The sequence below is a fragment of the Chelonia mydas genome, chromosome 4, assembly GCF_015237465.2.
Source record: "Chelonia mydas isolate rCheMyd1 chromosome 4, rCheMyd1.pri.v2, whole genome shotgun sequence".
Taxonomy (NCBI): domain Eukaryota; kingdom Metazoa; phylum Chordata; order Testudines; family Cheloniidae; genus Chelonia; species Chelonia mydas.
The window spans coordinates 121,135,176-121,158,279 of record NC_057852.1 but is presented as its reverse complement, the minus strand read 5'-3'; the positions used below and the strand labels follow the sequence as shown (position 1 = coordinate 121,158,279).

Sequence of the window (23,104 nt, the reverse complement as noted above, 5' to 3'; positions counted from 1 at the left end):
CCCCCTCCCTCCATTGCTCTGTCTCCTTTCTTACTCACTGTCACCAGGCTGGGGCAGGGGTTTGGGGTGTGAGAGGGGGTGTAAGCTCTGGGCTGGGGCTTAGGGGTTCAGAGTGTGGGAGGGGGCTCCAGGCTGAGCCTGGGGCAGGGAGTTGGGGTGCAGGAGGGGGTCAGGGGTGGAATTCTGGGAGGAAGTTTGAGTGCAGGAGGGGGCTCCAGGCTGGGGCAGAGTGTTGGGATGCAGGAGAGGGTACGGGGTGCTGGCTGTGGGAGGAAGCTCAGGTCTGGGGCAGGGGGTTGGGGTGCAGGAGGGGGTTCAGGGTGCAGGAGTGGGTATGGGATGCTGGCTCCGGGAGGGGGCTCAGGGGAAGGGTACAGGTTCCCGCAGGGCAGCACATACCTCGGGCGGCTCCCGGTCGGTGGCGCAGTAGGACTAAGGCAGGCTCCCTGCCTGCCCCAGCCCTACACCACTCCGAGAAGTGGCCATCGCACCCATGCGGCCCTTCTGGGGGGAGGGCACATGGCTCCATGCACTCTCTGCAAGCACTGCCCCCACAGCTCCCATTCCTGGCCAATGGGAGCTGTGGGGGTGGTGCTTGTAGGCAGGAGCAGCACGTGGAGACCCCTGCCCTTCCCTCCCCCGAGGCCTCAGGGGTGTGCTGACTACTTCTGTGAGCAGCATGGGGCCAGGGCAGGCAGGGAGCCTGCCTTAACCCTGCTGTGCCGCTGGACATTTAGCAGCCGGAGATCATGGTTGACTGGCAGAGGCTCCAGGATCGACCAGTTGATTGTGATCTACTGTTTGGTAAAATATGCTGTCTTATTAAAATATGCTGTTTTAAACCCTGATCAGATTTGTCATTTTGTAAGAGGGAGCAACCAGCACTGTTATAACAAGCGTATTCATTATTAAATTATTTAAATGAATTCTCTTCGCTAGTAGAAACTGTTATTTTTCAGTACTGGTATTGAACTCAACTTGAGGTAACGTGCACCTTTTCACCACTGGACAAAATCATGAAAATAAACTGATGATCTCACTTGATATCAAAGGCCAAAAACTGCTGTCTAATGTTATTCTTATTAAGGATTTTCAGTTTGCCTGTCAAATGATCAGAGTTATCTTTTTGTGACTGAAACAGATTTTTGAGATAGAGGTTTAAGATCTGTATGAAATGCTTGTTTCTGTGTTATCAGACCTTTCTCTTGTATGCCTTTACAGGAAATTAAAATGCATGACTGATAGTGAAACCGTCGCACCTGACTGGCCTTATTACAAAACCATTGATAGAATCCTGTCTAAAGTATCAGACCACAGTGATGTGAAAATGCATGAAAGTCAGCAACCAGGCCCTTCTACATCACAGACTGAGGCCTCGCAGTCTCCATCAGCTAAGTCTACACCTCTGTACTTGCCGTATAACCAGTTTACGTACGAAGGAAGGGAGGAATGTTTTGAAGATGAACATTCAGAGAGCTCATCAAGCTTACTTTCTTATAAGTTGAGGTGGAATTTTTTATTTTCCTTTCTCATATTTCACACATTAGACTAGTTCTGTCGTGTAATTGGAAAACTCTAGAATGTTTACATTAATCACTCTTGCCATTGCTTTTCTTAAATCACAAGTGAGATGAGTTTGCTGGTCTTTACCTAAACAGCTAGACTAAGGGTTTTGTTTTTGTTTGTTTTTGTCTGTGGGGATAGGTCAGCACCACAAAACACCACGCAGCATTGTCAAAATTTAGCATGGGTCCCTCTGCTTATGAGAGGCATAGCATTTCTACCAAGGTAGGAGTGGCCCAGGCTAGTACTGCAGTGCATATGTGTAACAATGTAGGAAGTTTCAGAGTAGCAGAGTAGGAAGTATAACATGTTTCTTAGCTGTATTTTGCCTTGCTCTAGCCATTGCTATTACCCTCAATATGAGTATGATATTTCAATAGAGTCAACTATTATTAAAGTATGTGTGTGTGTGAGAGAGAGAGAGAGCTTTAAAAATGCAAATCGAGTATTTGTTCAGACTTGATGTAATTATCAGTTATGCTTCAGTTTTCCAACAAGCATCTTTTAAAGTGCATTGCAGCCACTTTTAAATATAATTAAATTAAATATAATTTAAAATGTTAGTTCTTTCAAGTAATAGTATGAGGAATGCAAACATGCTTTTCTGTTGTTGATAACATTTGAATCCCCTGGACAGCATGATTTCAGCCTAAAGCAGTGCTGTAGACACGACTCACATTTCAGACTTCACTGCTCTCTGTTTTCATCCCAAAAACGTGGTGGAAATAAGAACTGATTGCAGTCTTCTGTCAGAAGAAAATACTAAGTTCATCCTAGAGATCCTTATCATGAGTCTGTGCAATAGGAAGATTTTATGGATAACAGTAAAATTACAAATCAGTCATGCAATAGTGAAACTGTTGAACTAGAATCAAAACCACACGAACTAGTCTGGATTAATGGGCTTTCAGGCCTGCATTTGAGTAGTTTGAGAGCTGTGGGAGTAGAGCTGAGACTACTTCTTTCAATGAGTGTAGCTGTCCCTAAGCAGCTGATGATTTTAAATGTATTTCCTGTTTACAAATATTTACAGAGTAATGTCTGTGAATAACTCTTGGTCTGTAGCCATATATCAATTCACAAGTAATTCTTGTACAATTACCAGTTCATTGTAAGTATTTGATGTCTGATATTCAAACTTTATTGACTGGATCAGCATAACTCCTAGAATCATGTTTCTTCTGCAAATTCAAAATTTGATTTCTGCAAATATTCTATAATAACGTAAAATTCATTGTCTACAAACACATCTACCTGTAAACACAATCAGTAGAATATTTGCTGACACAAACAAGGTATTTTTAAAAAATGTTTGAGGTATTCGTCCATCTGGCTTGAGGAAAAACTGCAGGATGTTTGAACCTTGGACTGCCAGCAGCTAAAAGTGATACTTGTGATAGGTATTACAGCCTTTTGTATCTGGGAATAAAATGAGCCTCATTTTGCACTAGAAGTATTTCTGGGTGGGTTATAAGAGCATAATGTAAAAGATGCCACTATCTGAAAGGGAGTCAGGAAAGAAATGGTGACTTATTTTAACTATGGTTCTTTGAGATATGGTGCCAACGTGTATTCCACTTAGGTGTGTGCAATACCAGCATATTGGAGCAGGAGAAATTTGCCTAGCAGTACCCACAGAGGGGCGGCATTTGCACCTCATGGCCATCACTCCTCCTTTGGTTATGTGATGTAGTGCTGTCTTGCCCCCCCTCAGTTCCTTCTCACCAAATGCCCAGACACAAGATTCCGATGCAGAGGGGATGGAGGGTGGGTTGTGGAATACACATCTGATTCAAAGAACTCGTTACAGTAAGTAACGGTTTCTTCTTCTTCAAGTAGATACAGATGTATATTCCACTTAGGTGACTCACAAGTAGTATCCCTCGCCAGGAAGTAGCGCTCATAGTCTACCCTAAATAAGGACTACAGGCCCATGGTACTAAAGCTTGCATCCGCCCTGGTAGATGTGGTTATGGTGTAATGGTTTGTGAATGTATGTATCAATGACACACAGCAGCCCTGAAAATGTCCAATATAGAAATTTCAGAGTAACAGCCGTGTTAGTCTGTATTCGCAAAAAGAAAAGGAGTACTTGTGGCACCTTAGAGACTAACCAATTTATTTGAGCATAAGCTTTCGTGAGCTACAGCTCACTTCATCGGATGCATACTGTGGAAAGTGTAGAAGATCTTATTATATACACACAAAGCATGAAAAAATAACCGTCCCACCCCACTCTCCTGCTGGTAATAGCTTATCTAAAGTGATCACTCTCCTTACAATGTGTATGATGATCAAGTTGGGCCATTTCCAGCACAAATCCAGGTTTTCTCACCCCCCGCCCCCACACAAACTCACTCTCCTGCTGGTAATAGCTTATCCAAAGTGACCACTCTCCTTACATTGTGTATGATAATCAAGGTGGGCCATTTCCAGCACAAATCCAGGGTTTAACAAGAACGTCTGCGGGGGGGGGGTAGGAAAAAACAAGGGGAAATAGACTACCTTGCATAATGACTAAGCCACTCCCAGTCTCTATTCAAGCCTAAGTTAATTGTATCCAATTTGCAAATGAATTCCAATTCAGCAGTTTCTCGCTGGAGTCTGGATTTGAAGTTTTTTTGTTGTAAAATAGCGACTTTCATGTCTGTAATCGCGTGACCAGAGAGATTGAAGTGTTCTCCGACTGGTTTATGAATGTTGTAATTCTTGACATCTGATTTGTGTCCATTTACTCTTTTACGTAGAGACTGTCCAGTTTGACCAATGTACATGGCAGAGGGGCATTGCTGGCACATGATGGCATATATCACATTGGTGGATGTGCAGGTGAACGAGCCTCTGATAGTGTGGCTGATGTTATTAGGCCCTGTGATGGTGTCCCCTGAATAGATATGTGGGCACAGTTGGCAATGGGCTTTGTTGCAAGGATAGGTTCCTGGGTTAGTGGTTCTGTTGTGTGGTATGTGGTTGCTGGTGAGTATTTGCTAAAGGTTGGGGGGCTGTCTGTAGGCAAGGACTGGCCTGTCTCCCAAGATTTGTGAGAGTGTTGGGTCATCCTTCAGGATAGGTTGTAGATCCTTAATAATGCGTTGGAGGGGTTTTAGTTGGCGGCTGAAGGTGACGGCTAGTGGCGTTCTGTTATTTTCTTTGTTAGGCCTGTCCTGTAGTAGGTGACTTCTGGGAACTCTTCTGGCTCTATCAATCTGTTTCTTCACTTCCGCAGGTGGGTATTGTAGTTGTAAGAATGCTTGATAGAGATCTTGTAGATGTCTGTCTCTGTCTGAGGGGTTGGAGCAAATGCGGTTGTATCGCAGAGCTTGGCTGTAGACGATGGATTGTGTGGTGTGGTCAGGGTGAAAGCTGGAGGCATGTAGGTAGGAATAGTGGTCAGTAGGTTTCCGGTATAGGGTGGTGTTTATGTGACCATTGTTTATTAGCACTGTAGTGTCCAGGAAGTGTATCTCGTGTGTGGACTGGACCAGGCCGAGGTTGATGGTGGGATGGAAATTGTTGAAATCATGGTGGAATTCCTCAAGGACTTTTTTTGTATGGGTCCAGATGATGAAGATGTCATCAATATAGCGCAAGTAGAGTAGGGGCGTTAGGGGACGAGAGCTGAGGAAGCGTTGTTCTAAATCAGCCATAAAAATGTTGGCATACTGTGGGGCCATGCAGGTACCCATAGCAGTGCCGCTGATCTGAAGGTATACATTGTCCCCAAATGTAAAATAGTTATGGGTAAGGACAAAGTCACAAAGTTCAGCCACCAGGTTAGCCTTGACATTATCGGGGATAGTGTTCTTGATGGCTTGTAGTCCATCTTTGTGTGGAATGTTGGTGTAGAGGGCTTCTACATCCATAGTGGCCAGGATGGTGTTATCAGGAAGATCACCGATGGATTGTAGTTTCTTCAGGAAGTCAGTGGTGTCTCGAAGGTAGCTGGGAGTGCTGGTAGCGTAGGGCCTGAGGAGGGAGTCTACATAGCCAGACAAACCTGCTGTCAGGGTGACAATGCCTGAGATGATGAGGCGCCCAGGATTTCCAGGTTTATGGATCTTGGGTAGTAGATAGAATATCCCAGGTCGGGGTTCCAGGGATGTGTCTGTGCGGATTTGATCTTGTGCTTTTTCAGGGAGTTTCTTGAGCAAATGCTGTAGTTGCTTTTGGTAACTCTCAGTGGGATCAGAGGGTAATGGCTTGTAGAAAGTGGTGTTGGAGAGCTGCCGAGCAGCCTCTTGTTCATATTCCGACCTATTCATGATGACAACAGCACCTCCTTTGTCAGCCTTTTTGATTATGATGTCAGAGTTGTTTCTGAGGCTGTGGATGGCATTGTGTTCTGCACGGCTGAGGTTATGGGGCAAGTGATGCTGCTTTTCCACAATTTCAGCCCGTGCACGTTGGCGGAAGCACTCTATGTAGAAGTCCAGTCTGCTGTTTCGACCTTCAGGAGGAGTCCACCTAGAATCCTTCTTTTTGTAGTGTTGGTAGGGAGGTCTCTGTGGATTAGTATGTTGTTCAGAGGTATGTTGGAAATATTCCTTGAGTCGGAGACGTCGAAAATAGGATTCCAGGTCACCACAGAACTGTATCATCACCTTGTACCTTGATTATCATACACATTGTAAGGAGAGTGGTCACTTTAGATAAGCTATTACCAGCAGGGGAGTGAGTTTGTGTGTGTGGGGGGGGGGGTGAGAAAACCTGGATTTGTGCTGGAAATGGCCCAACTTGATTATCATACACATTGTGATCATTTTAGATAAGCTATTACCAGCAGGAGAGTGGGGTGGGAGGAGGTATTTTTTCATGCTTTGTGTGTATATAATAAGATCTTCTACACTTTCCACAGTATGCATCCGATGAAGTGAGCTGTAGCTCATGAAAGCTTATGCTCAAATAAATTGGTTAGTCTCTAAGGTGCCACAAGTACTCCTTTTCTTTTTGCCAATATGGAAATGTCACTGAGGCATGCTACGGATGTTGCTTGCGCCCGCGTAGAATGAACTCACATCTGCTGAAGGGGCATAGCTGAGGCTATTTCATATGCATTTTTGATGCAGGATGTTATCCATTTGGAGATCATCTGCAAAGAGACCACATGACCTTTCATGTGATCTGCATATGTCACAAACAAATGAGGTAAAGCATGAAACGGTTTAGTCCTGTCCAAATAAAAGATGTCCGTCACTGGACATCTAAGGTATGGAGATGCTGCTTTTCCAGAGATGAGTGCAGCTTAGAAGAGAACACAAGTAAATACACCATGTGGTTCAAATGAAACTGAGAGACCACTTTACACAAAAATTGTGGGTGGATCATAGAGTCACCTTGTCTTCGGAAAATTGTGTATAGGAGGCTCTGCTATAAGAGTCTGCAACTCTCTCACGCTCTTTGCAGAGGTTATCGCTGCCAGGAATGCAGTTTTCTGACACAATACAGAACGGGACAAGACACCAGGGGCTCGAGCAGAGATCCCAGTAAGGACGCTATGACTGTGTTAAGGTTCCCATAGAGGAACTGGCTCTCAGACTGGGTGGATGTAGACAGAGGAGCCCTTTTAAGAATCTTGTTACCATGGCATTGGAGAAGACTGATTTTTTTTCCCCCTGAATGGGGGGATAAAATGCTGATATCGCTGCCAGATGCACTTTCAATGAACTAAACACTAGCCCCAACAACTGAAGGTGCAGCAGGTATTCCAAAATGTCCTAGATAGAGGCCAGTATTGGTTGGCTTCTGTTGGCTTAATGACCACACTGAAAATCATTTCCATTTCGCTGGATAGGCCATCCTAGTGGATGCTTTTTTACTGTTAAGGAGGACCTGTTGGACAGCTGCCGAACACTGCTCTTCCTCGTCATTCAGCCATGCAGCAGACACAGTGAGATACAGGGAGCTGAGTGAAGGATGCAAGGTGCTGCGTTGGTTCTGAGTGACTAAGTTGGGATGGGGAGGAAGCGGTGGTATGGGAGGCTGAATAGAGAGTGCGAAAATGTTGGAGAACCAGCACTGTCTTGGCCATGCTCGGGCGATGAGAATGAGCCTGGCCCAATCCGCCTTGAGCTTGAGGTATGATCAGGATTGGGGAAAAGGCATGCAGGACAGCCAACTGACAGGTGAGGTGGAAAGCTTCAGACAGGGAATCTAACAGGACCCCAATAAACTCAATTTTTGAGCGTGGGCTAAGGTTGACTTTCCAGTGTTTAGGATTGAGACCCAGATGGTCGAGAAAGCACAGTATGGTGCCAACATGAGCAAAACCTTCATCTCTGGATCTGCCTCTCAGTTGTTCAGATGTGAATTCCCTTCTTCCTGAGATACGCCATAACAACGACCATGCATTCAGTAAAAATATGGGGGCTGAAGAGAGGCCGAATTGAAGCCCTGTGTACTCAAAGTGGTGTTCTGCCACAACAAATCAAAGGAACTTTCTGTGGCTCAGCAAAATCACCACATGAAAGTAGTTGTCCTGAAGGTCCAGAGCAGCAAACCAGTCTTTCTGTACTTGAGGCCCTCTTCAGAGCAGAACGTGGCATTTGATTTCCTGTTGTCCCTTGTAGCAAACAGGTTGAACATTGGGATGCCCCAAGCAGTGAAGATGACCCAAAGGTCATTTGTCTTCAGGGACCATTTGTGACTCAGGGAAAAATACCCGCTGAGATGGTCTGCGAGATAATTCTGAACTCCAAGCAAGTGAACAGCTATCAGAGCGATGTTCTCCTTGTTGCAGAACTGTCTCAGTCTGATCGCCTCTAAGCATAGCAACCCAGAGTGTGCTCCCCTTTGTTTGTTCATTCACATAATACATCGCAGTGGTATTGTCAGTAAGTATCTGAACCACTTGAGTCTGTGATATGGTACCAAAAAGCTTGACACGCATTGCAGATGGTCCAAAGCTCCAGCACATTGATATGGAGTGAGGCCTCCTACTCCAATCACAGTCCCTGTACTTTCAGTGACCCTCAGATGCACCCCACAACCCATCAGGGAGGCATTGGTAATAAGTGACTTGGTTGGCAAGGGCAGGACACAGGGAATGCCTTGGCAAACATTCTCTGGATGCATCCACAATTGCAAGGAGTCCAGGACCAGTGAAGGAAGACAAATCAGTCAGTCTAGAGGATGAAAAGTAGGACAGTAGACTGTCCTGAGCCACATTTGAAAGGGGCAAAGATGCAACCTTGCAAACTAGATCACCTGCATGAAAGCGGACATGTGGTCCAAGGCCTCAGATACATCTAAACTGTCATGGAAGGCTAAGACTGCAGACTAAGGCAAAGATGGTGAATTCTCTGAAAATGGTTGGTGGGCAAAAATGTTCTAGATGTTGTGGAATCTAACAGGACCCCAATAAATTCAATTTTTGAGTGTGGGCTAAGGTTGACTTTTCAGTGTTTAGGATTGAGACCCAGATGGTCGAGAAAGCACAGTATGGTGCCAACATGAGCAAAACCTTCATCTCTGGATCTGCCTCTCAGTTGTTCAGATGTGAATTCCCTTCTTCCTGAGATACGCCATAACAACGACCATGCATTCAGTAAAAATATGGGGGCTGAAGAGAGGCCGAATTGAAGCCCTGTGTACTCAAAGTGGTGTTCTGCCACAACAAATCAAAGGAACTTTCTGTGGCTCAGCAAAATCACCACATGAAAGTAGTTGTCCTGAAGGTCCAGAGCAGCAAACCAGTCTTTCGGAGACAATGCAGGAAGAACAGTAGATAGAGTGACCATTGAGAACCTCATGTATCTGATATATTTGTTGAGGCTGTGAAGGTCGAGGATGGGTCTTACTCCTCCCTTGCATTTTGGTATCCGGAGTAGAAGCCATGACCCTGGTGTTTTGGTGGAACCTCCTCCACTGCTCCCAAAGCCAGCAGAAAACATACCTGCTCAAGGAACAGTATCTCATGAGAGGGGGTTTCTGAAGGGGGAGGGAGGGGAAGCAGGTGTGGAGAGGAACTGAATGCCATAACCCAAACTGATGGTGCTTTGGAACCAGCTGTCAGTGGTGACTGAGCCCCAAGCACTGTGAAAGCAGGCCACCTTGTCCCCAGTGGGGAGAGATGAGGAGGGAGGAGCAATGACTGGAACAGTACTCTGACCAAGGAGTCAAAATGGGCACTTGAAGGGTGCCGGGGAAGTCATGTGGACTGGCCGAACCCCAAGCCCAACTGATTTCTGATCTATCCCTCTTTCTGGAGTAGTGTGGTGCCTCGGAAGAGGGAAAGGCTGATCAAATGGGCACTGAGGACAATATTGCTGCTGCTGTGGAAGACAATAGTGTTGCCTCTGCAGTGTTTTTTAATGTGACCACTCAGTAATCAGGCAGTCAGATTCCAGATGCTGGGTTGCCATGGAACAGATCGCCCTGTGATAATAAATCTGGAATGAATTGTAGTGGTAGTGGAGGGGCTGCAGACAGCAACTTGAGGTCTGAAAAAACAAGGTTGTCTGGGCCAGTGGAGTGTGGTCAAAATCATTGTAGCTTGTTGTTGCTGTGACGGTTGGATCTTGCATGTTATCATGGGAAAAGGAGGGAATGCAAATAGAAGAGCCTTTGGCCACACGTGGGAGAAGATGTTAATTCTCCTGGCCCAAAGATCTCTGCTCCTTCAATAGAAGCTATTTGTCTTGGTGTTGGAACTGGATGCAAAGAAATCCCATATTAGTTTCCCCAAAGTCTTGATTATGTCATTGAACTCCCTCTGGTGGAGACATCAGACCCCTTGGACTGCTCTTCTGCGGCTGAGGCAATCTGCCATGGAATTCAGTTTCCCTTTGATATGCGTGGTTAGAACTGACAATGTATCTCTCAGCCTAACTGAAAAAGGTTATGGTTTCTGTTTGTAACCAGCATGACTGTGTGCCCCCTTGTCCATTCATGTATGTCATGGCAGTGGTATTGTCTGTGAATACAAGTATGTGTCTGGAGTTTTAAGTGGGAAGGAGTGCTGGAGGAGCTAGACAAATCACTCACAGTTCCAAATGATTTAATGACATAATGAGATTCTATCCCTGACCACTGACCTTGTACAATGTGTTGGGTTCTGTGAACTCCCATCCCCTCAAGCTAGCATCCATCGTTATGGTGTCCCTCTTCAGATGTAACCACCATCTGAGAGACCATTTACTATGGAGGGAAATCTTACAGAAAGTAGAGGAGATCAGTATGTAGTAGTGTAAACAACTGAAATGAAAATTTGCCCATGAGGCTAGGTATATGCACGAAAACGAACATAATACTATGTAGCAGTAAGTCCTTCATGCAGGAGTGTGGACTTGTATGTTTGCTCCAGAATCCATGCCTGCCTGTCTCTGGAGAGGAAAGCCCTGTGGAGTGTGGTGTTCAGCAAAACCCCCAGGTGTTTTATGGTCTGTGTAGGGATGATTTGGCTTTTCTTTGGATTGATTATAAACCCATGCTGTTGAAAGGTATGTACTGTCAATTGAGCATCCCTGACTGACATCTGTAGGGAAGGGACTCTTACAGGATATCATCAAAATGTAGGGATGCCACTATTACCACCAGGACCATTGTGAATACCACAGAGGTGGTGGCATGCCAAAAAGAAGGGCATTGTATGTATGTGCAGAGTGTACTATGCAAACTGGAGGTACTGTTTGTGGGTTGGAAAGATGGGGGTGAGGAAATATGTGCACATCAAGTCCATGGAGGTTAGGAAATCCCCCTGTGTGATGGCTGCCAGGGTGGACTAAGCGGTCTCCTTTTGGACTTGTGAAAGTGGATTGACTTGTTGAGTCTTTAAATCTAGGACAGCTTCTTGATTATTGAGAGAGAAGACATCTGGGGCAGAAGGTCTTTCTAAGTTCTATGGCATAACCCTGGGAAATGATCTCTCTTCCACATTTGTCTGTGGTGGAGGCAAACCAGGTGAGAACAAAAAGAAATAGATTGCTTCCGAGGGGAAGGTTGTGGAGCCCTTGATTATTCTTAAGAGCATTCATGGAGAAGGTGTCACAAAGTTTATTGGAGCTGGCTTTCCCCCAACCATTCTTAGACAATCTGTTGTGTCTCCAACCATATCTGTATGAAGCTCCATAACCTTGAATGGGCAGCCTAGAGTGAAAAGATGGGTTAAAAACTATTCTGAGTTTGTTACCATTAACAGAGGAGACAGATTTTTTTGGTTTGTCCTGTGATTTGGAGCAGGTCTTTCCACTGGTTCCCTGATAAGGTTTTTTCCCCCAGGGACATGGAAACCGAAACCTGTTCTGTGGAAATATCTGCCTTCCGTGTCAGTGGCCAAATACACCCTCTTGCCACTGCATTGGACACGACTGATCAGGTGGAGAACCTGAAAGCATCTGAAACTAGAGCATATGGTAGAGGTTTTCTTTGAGGAGCCCAATCCCTTGGATCTTTTCACCTTTTTGAGAATGTCTGAGAGGACTCAATATAAGCAAGTACTGCTCTGGCAAAAATAGGTGTCTGTTGCTGAGGCTCTGAGTGGTGCTGAGGCCACTTCATAGTCTCTGCATACGACTGATTCCACCTTCTGTCAGTAGGAAGTCCCCTTCAGTGTGGAAGACAGTGTCCTTGATGAGAGTTGACAAGACTGCGTCCATTTTAGGTAAAACCACCAAGAACACTTTTTGACTGGTGGATGTTATAGATTTTTGCTCTTTTTGTCAAACTCTTTGACTTAGCCAGGTTTTCCCATTCCACTTTTACAGCCTTAAGGTATAAGGCCAGGGTGAGAATGTAAGTGTCACCTGTAGAGTTCACTGGAACTTATTTATGGGTATTTTGTCTCTCTGACATCCTCCTCATCCTCAACCCCTTTTTGGCTGAGTATCAAGGAAGATAAGCAATTGCCTTATTGGTTTTTTTCAGAATAGACTTATAATACTGTTCAGGGAAAAAGAGTTCCTGGTGATCCTCTTGGATTTCCTTCACCTCAGATTCTTTATTATCTTCTTTCTGGTCCCTTTTTCCTACCACCTAGACACCAGGAAGAAGGATGGGGAAATGGATGAAGAGTGGCCTGTATGTTTGTCTCCTCCTGTGCCCGTTTCTTCTGTGAGATGAGGGCCCTAAGATGGCTGCTGCTGAGGCTCTGCCAAGAGCGTGTTCTAAAATGGCCACCTGGGTCCAAAATGGCCACATCAACCCCACTGTAAAGGGAAAAAGGGGCAATGGTGAGATACTGGTTTCTCTGTGACACTGTTGGTTCTCGGGACCCCTGAGGATCAGAGGGGGTGCAGCACGGCCTGTGGCAGAATGAGGGAGGTCCCTGGCTATATGTACTGCCCCTTGTCATGGTGCTTTGTCTGCTGGAGGGGTGACTGGAGCCCCAGGGAGTTACCCTAAACCAGTTCTGTTGGCTGGAGCACCTGGATCCTTCCTGGTCTGTCCTCTTGGGATGGGACATCTGGTGATGGAGCCAGTTTACATTAGTGACCGTGGATTGAGCCCCTGGTGTCCAGGGTGCTTTTTTCCATAGCACCTTGTTTTTCTGGGCCCTTCACTTGTCTGTAGCTGCCACTTTGCTGTCCTGTCAGGCCAGGCTGACTGCCTGCTTTCACCTGGTGATGGGGCCTAGTCTGCATCAGTGGCCATGTTATGAGCCCCCGGTGTCCAGGGCACTTTTGTCAATATTTTGTCTTTCTGGACCCCTCGTCTGTCCACAGCTGCCACCATGCTATCCTGTTGGGGTGGGGTGGTGGCGGCCTGCTTTGTAACCATAGTATCACCAAGGTTAAGGGTGCAAAAGGAACACTTTCCCTTTTAATATACTTGGCCAAGGGTGCTGAGCACAGGGTACTGACTCTGCCCTTTCCCTTCTTTTTTGCTTTTTCATCCATTGCCAGGACTAATTTGAGAGGCAGCGCTTGGTAGAAAGTTCCCAGAAATTCCCAGAGCCCTGTAAAGTAAATTTAAATGACCTTTAAAAAGCGAGTAACCCCAAACTAAAAGAGTGGAGAGCTGAAGGAAAGAGGCCCTAGAACAAAAAGGAAAAAGAAGAAAAGATTAATCAGGTTATGGACAGTCTACAGAAGACCTGACTCCTAGGCTACTTTACCTTTGGAGGCAGTGGAAATTCTGGAGGGGATCTTCAGTGGGAGGAATTATCTGGAGTGTCAACCCAGCCAATCAAAACATCTGCCTCCTACAGTCTGGGGGACTGAAGAACCCATCCCCTGCAGTGAGAATACTGGTGGCTGTTTTTTATTTGCTCCAGTGCCAGTGCAATAGTGGAAGATTTCTCTAAAATAGTTGGTGTAGAAAAGGCCACTCAAAGCAAGATTTCATGATACACTGGTAACTACAGTTTCTACTATTTCTACTACTAGTAGAGCTGCACCGGTAGTGAATTTTGTCCATAAAATTTGCAAATGTAGATGCAGTCCTAGGTTGTCTGTGGCATGCGGTGTAATAGCAGGTTTAGAGCACAGTTCTTGTTCCAACTGATTAGGAAAACCATGTGACAAGTTGCATGAAAGCACTAGCTAAGTTTCACTGTAGTGTGGTCAGGCCAAAAATGATGATAAAAGCTTTTGGTTTTCTGAGGTGGATGTTGTCCTGATTTATACAGGCCTTACAACAGGTTTACACTCTGCTGTGGCTGAACAGGAGTTAACCAGTTTGGCCAGCAAGTGTTGAGGTGTTAAAAGCTGTGCTCTAGCTAAGAGACCTAGGTTAAAATGTATTTCAAACTTGCTTCTAAATGATTTGGTTTCATTCTCACTAGTTGGCCAAATAGTGTTAGAATCCAGTTCAGTCAAAAACAGTTTAAGCTGTGCTTACCCAGTTGGTAAACTCAAAGGACTGTGTGTAGTCCAAATTATTCTAACTTCAAAGAGTATATAACCGCTTAATTACATAGGTGGCTATAAATGTGCTGTATGTCCATATGGCAGTTAACCATGTTTTGGTTTTGCCATCAGCCTAGACCTACTGTCTTCCTGTAACTGTGGCTATTTGACTAGGTTGGCTGGTCTGACTTTCTCCCACCAATCTGGGTGGTAGGACCTCCCAAATATATTACTCCACAAAATACTAATGTGCATGCCCTCTGGACACTCTATCCCTTGCTGCAGTAGTATAAGAGGGCTACCCAGATTTTCCCACAATGCAGTACTACAGACCCCCTTTAAACAAACATGGTAGATGTGGATGTGCACAAGTTGGACACACAGTTGTGCTGTGAAAAAAGTTGCTCTGTAGACACAACTTGATGGTTTTGAATAACTATGTCAGATGAGTGACATAGCCTGCTTGTACAAGCAGTTGTTGTCCTTCATGACCAAAGGTGACACAAACATGCAGCATAAATGGTACCTATATTTGGAAGGGGATAAAAAGAGGGGGGAGTTATTGTCATAAGGTATTTTTTTAAAAGCTATATAGATTGACCTCTTTAGAGAAGCCTGAATCCTACAATTCCATCAGTTCTCTTGATAATAATTTAAACTGAAAAGGGTGGAGATTCTTATATTTTGACTGACATGAAATGCTGCTAATGACAACTGCTGGATTAAAGTCACTGGCAGTTGCCATGTTGAGAGAGAAGCTATTTGTTTTAGCGGTAGTATGGAAAATACTGAGCTAAGAAGTGATTTCATCTTGAGGAATTAACACATCATCCTATATATCAGCAACAGTTGGGAATGAGCAGCAAGGGAGAGAAGAATTAGGTATAGAATTTGGATCCATTCTGATTTTTTGCATATGTCCTTTTCACTAAAGAGACAATGTCAATTTAATCTATTTAGTTTTTTAAAAATGAATTAAAAGCAGTATTGGGTCCTTGAGTGAAAAATAGCTTGCGTCCATCCCTAAGTCCTCCCGTCAACTTTGGTATTTTTATCCCTGTATGTTTCTATTTTTTAAATGTTTATCTCTCTCCTGTTGGTTTCTGAAACACACAGAAGCAGGAGAAACTGACTATAGTGAAACTATACATAGCTATGCACAGAGTTGTCAAATGCACAAAGTAAACTGAAAATAATTTTCTCTTCTTTAGTTATAGTTATCTTAAGTGTTACTTGCAACAATGAATGAGTGATGGGGTAAAAAATTTCAAACAGGTGTTTCTTAAGTTGACCTTTAAACCTTTGAAAACTTTTAAGTTCCCCAAAATAGCTTTGTGCCAGCTTTGTCAGCTTCCCAAATATCTTTTAATGCAGCAGAAGGCAGTTGTGTATCTTATGACAATTTTTTAAAATACTGGATTTAATATTCAACTCTTATAATATTAGAAAGTGCCAAGATTTACATTTTGATCAGTATAAATATATGTTCTCTTTTTTAAAGCAAAAAGTAGTTTAAGCTAGATGTGTGCATTTTGTCTGAATTCCTTAGAGTCTGAGACCCTCTTGTAAAAAGAAAAAAAAAACAAAACAACTTACATTTTGCTGCTGAGCTGTAATGTGACTAACATGAGAACAAATGAATTTTCTAGTATTTTGTAGATGAGATGAAATACTTGGAATCTGTTTTCTTTTAATGGGGTACCTATTTTTATTTGAGTCTTGCTCTTGGGAACTAACAGAACTTGCATTATATTGCAATAACCATAAAACATCTGACAGCTTTATGTAATAGTGTATTCTAGTGAACCCCCCCCCTCCAATCAAACTGCCAACTACACTATAAATAGATTTTATCTGATTGAAAACATTTTTTCTCTCTGAGGAAGAATTTATATGCCTGACTGTTAATTGTTAAAATAGTGACAGAACACAATTTATAGACTTGTTTATGTCACTGAGGTGCCATCTATATTGCCATTTCTCTCATGGCTCTTTTGGGAGCGGGTGGGGAAGGGAACTATTTTAATAGATTAATAGATTTTAACACCAGGAAGGGTCATTATATCATCTAATCTGACCTATTGTATAACACAGATCATATAATTTCACTCAGTTATTCCAATACTGAGTCCAATGACTTGTTTTTATCCAGGGGTGAAAGTAAGTTAGAAGACTTACCGGTACGCCGGAGTCCTGAGCAGGGGGCGTGGCCTCAACCGGAAGAGGCAGGGCCTTAAATCCCCGGGCCCTTTAAATCTTGATTTAAAGGGCCAGGGCTCCAGCTGCAGTAATGGCGGCTGGGAGTCTGGGGCCCTTTAAATCACCCCCGAGCTACCAGCTGCACAGGCTGCTGGGAGCCCTGGGGTTCGGGGGCGATTTAAAGAGCCCAGGGCTCCAGCTGCTGCTACCGCAGCAGAGCCCCGGGACCTTTAAATCACTGAGGAGCCCTGGGGGCTCCCGGCTGCCACCGCTACCCTGGGGCTATGGGCTCTGGCAGAGCTTTAAAGGGCTTGGGGCTCCGCTGTGGTAGCAGTTGCCGGAACCCCGAGCCCTTTAAATCCCTGCCTGAGCCCTGCTGCAGTGGTGACCGGGCTCCATTGGGGATTTAAAGGGCCCCAGAGCTCCAGCTGCCGCTACCGCCCTGGCCCTTTAAATGCTCACCGGAGCCCCACCGCCGCTACCCCTGGGCTTCGGCAGCAGGGCTCCGGTGGGGATTTAAAGGGCCGGGGCAGTAGCGGTGGCTGGAGTTCCGGGGCTCTTTAAATCCCCGCCAGAGCCCCCTTACCCCTACCCCAGGGCTTGGGCAGCAGGGCTCAGGCGGGGATTAAAAGGGCCCCGGGGCAGTAGCAGCGGCTGGAGCTCCGGGGCCCTTTAAATCCCCACCAGAGCCCCGCCACCGCTACTCCAGGGCTCAGGCAGCAGGGCTCAGGCCGGGATTTAAAGGGCCCCGGGGGGGGTAGCAGCGGCTGGAGCTCTGGGGCCCTTTAAATCCCCGCCACAGCCCCGCCGCCGCTACCCCAGGGCTTTAAATTGCCCTCTCGGAAAGCCGGTCTTGGTACGGCGCACCGGCTCTTACCGGTACACCGTACCAGTGCGTACTGGCTTACTTTCACCTCTTTTTTTATCTAAATCATGTATTCCACAGAGGTATTCAGTCTTGATTTGAAGACATCAAGAGCTAGATAATGCACCATTTCCCTGGTAGTCCGTTCCAATGATTAATCACAAGTATTTCTATTTTGAATTTGCCTGGCTTTAACTTCCAGCCACTGGTTCTTGTTATGCCTTTCTGCACTAGACCGAAGAGTCCTTTAGTGCCCAGTATTTTCTCCCCTTGAAGGTTCTTATTCATTAGGATCAAGTCAGCTCTTTATCTTCTTTTTGATAAACTAACCAGATTGAGCTCTTTAAGGCATTTTCTCCAGCCCACAAATAATTTTTCTGGCTCTTCTCTTCACCCTCTCCAATTTTTCAGCATCTTTTAAAAAATATGCACACCAGAAATGGACACAATATTCTAGTACTGGTCTCACCAATGCCATACACACAAGTAAAATCACCTTCCTACTCACTACTCCCCTGTTAATACATCCAATGAATTAGCTCTTTTTTCCCACAGCATCACCTTTGGAATTCATGTTGAGGAGTTTGTCCACTATGAAACCTAAATCTATTTCCGTCACTATTTTCCAGGATACAGACCCTGTCAAGGTTCCTTCCCCACTCTGAACTGTAGGGTACAGATGTGGGGACCTGCACGAAAGACCCCCTAAGCTTATTCTTACCAGCTTAGGTTTAAAACTTCCCCAAGGTACAAACTTTTCCTTGTCCTTGAACAGTATGCTGCCACCACCAAGTGTTTTAAACAAAGAACAGGGAAAGAGATCACTTGGAGACGTCTTCCCCCAAAATATCCCCCCCCCAAACCCTACACCCCCTTTCCTGGGGAAGGCTTGATAATAATCCTCACCAATTGGTACAGGTGAACACAGCCCAAACCCTTGGATCTTAAGAACAATGAAAAATCAATCAGGTTCTTAAAAGAAGAATTTTAATTAAAGAAAAGGTAAAAGAATCACCTCTGTAAAATCAGGATGGTAAATACCTTACAGGGTAATCAGATTCAAAACATAGAGAATCCCTCTAGGCAAAACCTTAAGTTACAAAAAGACACAAAAACAGGAATATACATTCCCTCCAGCACAGCTTATTTTACAAGCCATTAAACAAAAGAAAATCTAACGCATTTTCTAGCTACATTACTTACTAACTTTACAGGAATTGTAAGGCTGCATTCCTTATCTGTTCCCGGCAAAAGCATCACACAGACTGACAGAACCCTTTGTTCCCCGCCCCCCCTCCAGATTTGAAAGTATCTTGTCCCCTCATTGGTCATTTTGCATCAGGTGCCAGCAAGGTTACCTTAGCTTCTTAACCCTTTACAGGTGAAAGGGTTTTGCCTCTGGCCAGGAGGGATTTTATAGCACTGTATACAGAAAGGTGGTTACCCTTCCCTTTATATTTATTACAGACCCCTATTATGTATTGCATTCGTCATTCCTAGATGTGTGACCTTGCATTTGGCTGTATTAAAACACATTTTGTTTGATTGGGCCTACCTTACTAGGAGAACACAGATCACTCTAAATGACTGCCCTGTCCTCATCATCATTTACTATTCTGCCAATCATGATCTCCAAATTTTATCAGCAATTATTTTCTCTGTTTCCTTCCAGATCATCATACCAGTAGTTGCTCTTGTTCTCCAACAGTATTGCCTCTACAGAGCCACACGCTAGGAGATTTGTGCTTAGCCACATGGTCACAGAAACCTTTTGAGCAGTGATTGACAGTTGAGAGGCGCACACAATTTTCTTGATCCCTACTTTCCATAGACTGAGGATACAAATACCCCTTTCACTCCCTCCCTTAACAGTCTCCCAATTTTTCTCCACTTATTGAAGCACTGTTTACAAGTAGGCTCTGAAGTAGAATGAACAAGGGCGAAGGTCAGTGTCGTTCTTTGGTGGCAATACATTTGGGGAACAAGAGTTACTGTTTGTCTGTAACCCCTCTTTCTTCTTCATTACATTGCTGCTGCAAAGCCCCAGTGTAGAAGACTGACTAGCACTGACCATTCAGAGGTGGTGCACTGAGTGAGGACCCTTGCTAATTGAGTAACAATTTGAGCACTATATTCCAAAACCCAGAAACTGATCTTGATACACCATTGAGCAAATAGCGATTTGTGAAGATGTGACATCCCCCACCCCAAAAAAAAAAAAAAAGTAACAATCCTACAGATTTCAGATAAGGACATACAGCAGGTGCATGCTATTAAAGATGCTATTTCCCTAGTTGAGGGAGCTCTGACACATCCAGGCAGAGGCACATCAACTACTTTATAACATGGCTGGATGTGTAGTCTTATCCACCTACGTAGCCTTTGAGTTGAGCTGACTTAACTCATAGATTTTTCTCCAAAGATCAGAAATAGTCTATTTGATTTTCTGAAGAACTTTATTTTGTCTAGTAGTAGTTAATTTCTCTTACCAGACACCTCCCTGTATGGTGGTGGGTCTCTGGGCAAATTACAGGCAGCAATTTAAGAACTGATTGAGGGACACAAAGAGAAAGTACTGCAAGGACACAATTTGAGATTTGGCTTACACCACAGTGGGAACAGCCTCATTGGTGCAGAGCTCTGCAGGATCTGTAACAATGGGCTACAATCTTGCCCTAAAGTAGCAGTGCCTGGTGATGAGATGTTTACTGTAGCTATGGAGTTAGAATTCCAAGTCCAGTATAAATATATTTTTAACAAGATGGGTTCTTCAAAGACAGTAACCAACCTCTCACAATAAAACTTTGGTGCTTACAGGGTAAGAAATATCTGATAAAAGGCGAATATTCTGACTTGCATTATGTAAAGTAAACCCTTGTTAAAAACAAGGAAATTCCTGGCTCTTTTCCAGAAGCTCAGTAGTAACTTTTTCTAAATGATATAAGTGTAAAAATGCACTTTTTAAAAGCTATAGTAGGATAAAGTTGGTTTTTATCAGCCCTAGTAGACATAACTTGATCAAGAAAGGGCTATAAAATTTTAGACCCTAGTTATAGTTTACCAGATGTATGAGTTTTTAATGTTTAAAAAATATTTGTATTTCAGAGCTGAAGAAAGACCAGTTAAGAAAAGAAAGCTTCAAAGCTGTAGTTTCCAAAAGAAGAAACTAAAACTAATGGAAGCCATGTTGGAAGAACAAAAGAAGTTAAGCAGAGCTATGGAAGAAACCTGTAGGGAGGTGCGCAGGATTCTAGATCAGCAAAACATCATTCAAGTTCAAAGCCTGCAGCTGCAGGAGAGAATGATGAACCTACTGGAGAAAATGATCTCCAAGTCTAATGTGTAGTTTCCTTTGTGAATGCTGCTAAACTACACTATTTAACAATGTTATAGAAATCCACTATCACACAACTTATGTGTGTCTGTTGCCCTTTTCCCATGTTTTCTATGGAAATTAAAATCTTAGTGTAATCTTAGTGAAACAAAGAGAACAGTTAATGCAGGGTGAGAGCTATCCAGATCTTGTGGAGTTAAGTAATAACAGTGAGGAAATTGGTGCAATATATACCTAATTGTAACTATTTTTGTACTGAATGGTTAAGGGACAAATAGCTCTGGGAAATGAAATTTACTGTACTATTTATGCTAAGGTCAGGTATTATTTTACAAGCAGCAGTGTTGTGTACTGCTTCATACCAAGGTCTGCAACCTGACCTACTGTGGAAGAATACAGTAGTGTATTTTCCAGACACATTCACTGCATTTCTGACTTTGTCCAAGCCAGACTCAGTTTTGAATCACATGCAGAGGTTGTGTGGCGTGAACTATGATTCTTGTGAAGAGCTAGTTGAGATCACCAAACACAGGACATTTTAAACTCCATGCAAAAATGAACAGTACTCAAAAATGAAATATTAAATAATCTCCCAAATACACTTTTGATAAAAAAAATAAAAACTATATACTGAATACTAAACTGTATTGAAAGTACTTGAAGTTGCTTTTCATATTAAATGTATAGTTTTTTTCATTACTAACTGGAATCTATTGACTTTATGATCAACGAACAATTAGAAAACTCCATTTATTCTCTATCACAAAAGAAACATATTGTACTGTGTGTATACATTCTATATATAGATATAGATCTCCCTCAAGTGAAATAAAGACAAAGATAACCTTATTTATTATTTGCTGGGCAGATAGTGTGCTTGGGACAGTGCAAAACAGTGGAAGATATTGCTACTGCCTCAAGGAGTTTTCATTCTAAAACACAATACAGAGATATAATAGCCACATATTTGGGTCATCCAGGGTATCTCAAAGTGTGGTATAACATTTATTTTTAATAACACTTTTCCAGAACAATCTCTCTTGCTGGTGAAATAATTTTGATGCGGTACATGGAAGTAGTATATTATAAGGAGTGGTTTAAATGAAGGGAGGGTGGTCAACATTAATATACCACAAGAGGCAGCTGAAATCCTAAAGGATGGTATAGAAGTCATCAAGATGAAGTACTAGCAGCATTCTTGTTGTCTTTATTTATAGAGTATTTCATTAAAAATCATCTTGAACAAATAACTCTGATCTAGATTATCTGAACTGCTGATGTGCTATCTCTTTGAGAAACAAATATTTCTACTGTCAAGTTCACACTGCTCCTGCTGTATTTGTGAAGCAAGAGTTGCCCATCTAAGGGCTGATTAGACTCAATCATAAGAGTATTTTCTTAGTGGCTACAGACCAGAATTCTCAAATAGTGCTTTGCATTTATATAATAGTACTTGCCATCCAAGCATTTCAAAGCACTTGACATTTAATTTAACCCTCAAAACACCTTTGTTATGTAGGTAATATTGATCATGTACACAGGTTAAATATAAGGTAACTATTGTTCATATACCCATGTTAAATACAGAGAAACTAAAGATATGTCTACACTGCATGCTTCTTTAGATTACATACTTTGATAGCCCCCTTTCACCATGAGTGTAAATAGCTGTGTAGACAGTGAGGCACAGCTTAGGTGAGTAGAGTAAAGACACATCTGAAGAGTGTGGGTATGTACCCGAGCACATATACAGCACAGCTCTTGACTTGCCTAAGCCATACCGCCATGTCTACATTGCTATTTTTAGCAGTGTATTGTTCCTGCTACCTTCCTGTTGCTAGAGCCTTTCCTTGCCACAGGAAAACCACTCACAGCAGGGAGAGGATCTGGCAGTTCCCTGCTGCTAGAGTCTTTCTCTGCTGTAGGTACTCCTGGGGGAATTTTGTGCAAAAAATTAAAAATTCTGCGCACTATATTTTTAAATTCTGCAAAATTCTGCATATTTTATTTGTCAAAATAATGCAATATAATCACGCCAGTTTCAATTATTTTGGTAATTTATTTAAGCTACAATACACTAGATGGAGAATGGCAAGAGAATGGCAGTGGGGAGCATTGGCGGAAATCCCCAACCCCCTTTCTCTAATAGTAATGTACCTAGGTTTGACCATTTATTTCTAGTTATTAGTCAACAAATATAAGCAACCATATGCTCAGTATGTATATCATAGACAAGTGAATGCTGAGGAATCAAACTCACAATTTATATTAGCTATTGACCATCTTCAGAAAGGTCAGTAGTAAACAGTTCATAAAGCACATTTTGATAGGAAAATTTTTCAGTTCAAAAATTTTGACTAG

General features: G+C 43.4%; 1 protein-coding gene across 2 annotated transcripts in view; it reads left to right on the top strand.

Moving 5' to 3' along the window:
- The window catches only part of MSANTD1 (Myb/SANT DNA binding domain containing 1), a 94,146-nt gene extending 71,993 nt beyond the window's left edge, over positions 1 to 22,153 (top strand). For both annotated transcript variants that reach the window (XM_043544731.1, XM_007060033.3), the window contains exons 3-4: positions 1,222 to 1,506; positions 20,515 to 22,153. In XM_043544731.1, coding sequence (XP_043400666.1) covers positions 1,222 to 1,506; positions 20,515 to 20,755 — 526 coding nt within the window. In that variant the 3' untranslated portion in view covers positions 20,756 to 22,153. The remainder of the gene's footprint in view (positions 1 to 1,221; positions 1,507 to 20,514) is intronic.
- The last annotated feature ends 951 nt before the right edge of the window (positions 22,154 to 23,104 follow it).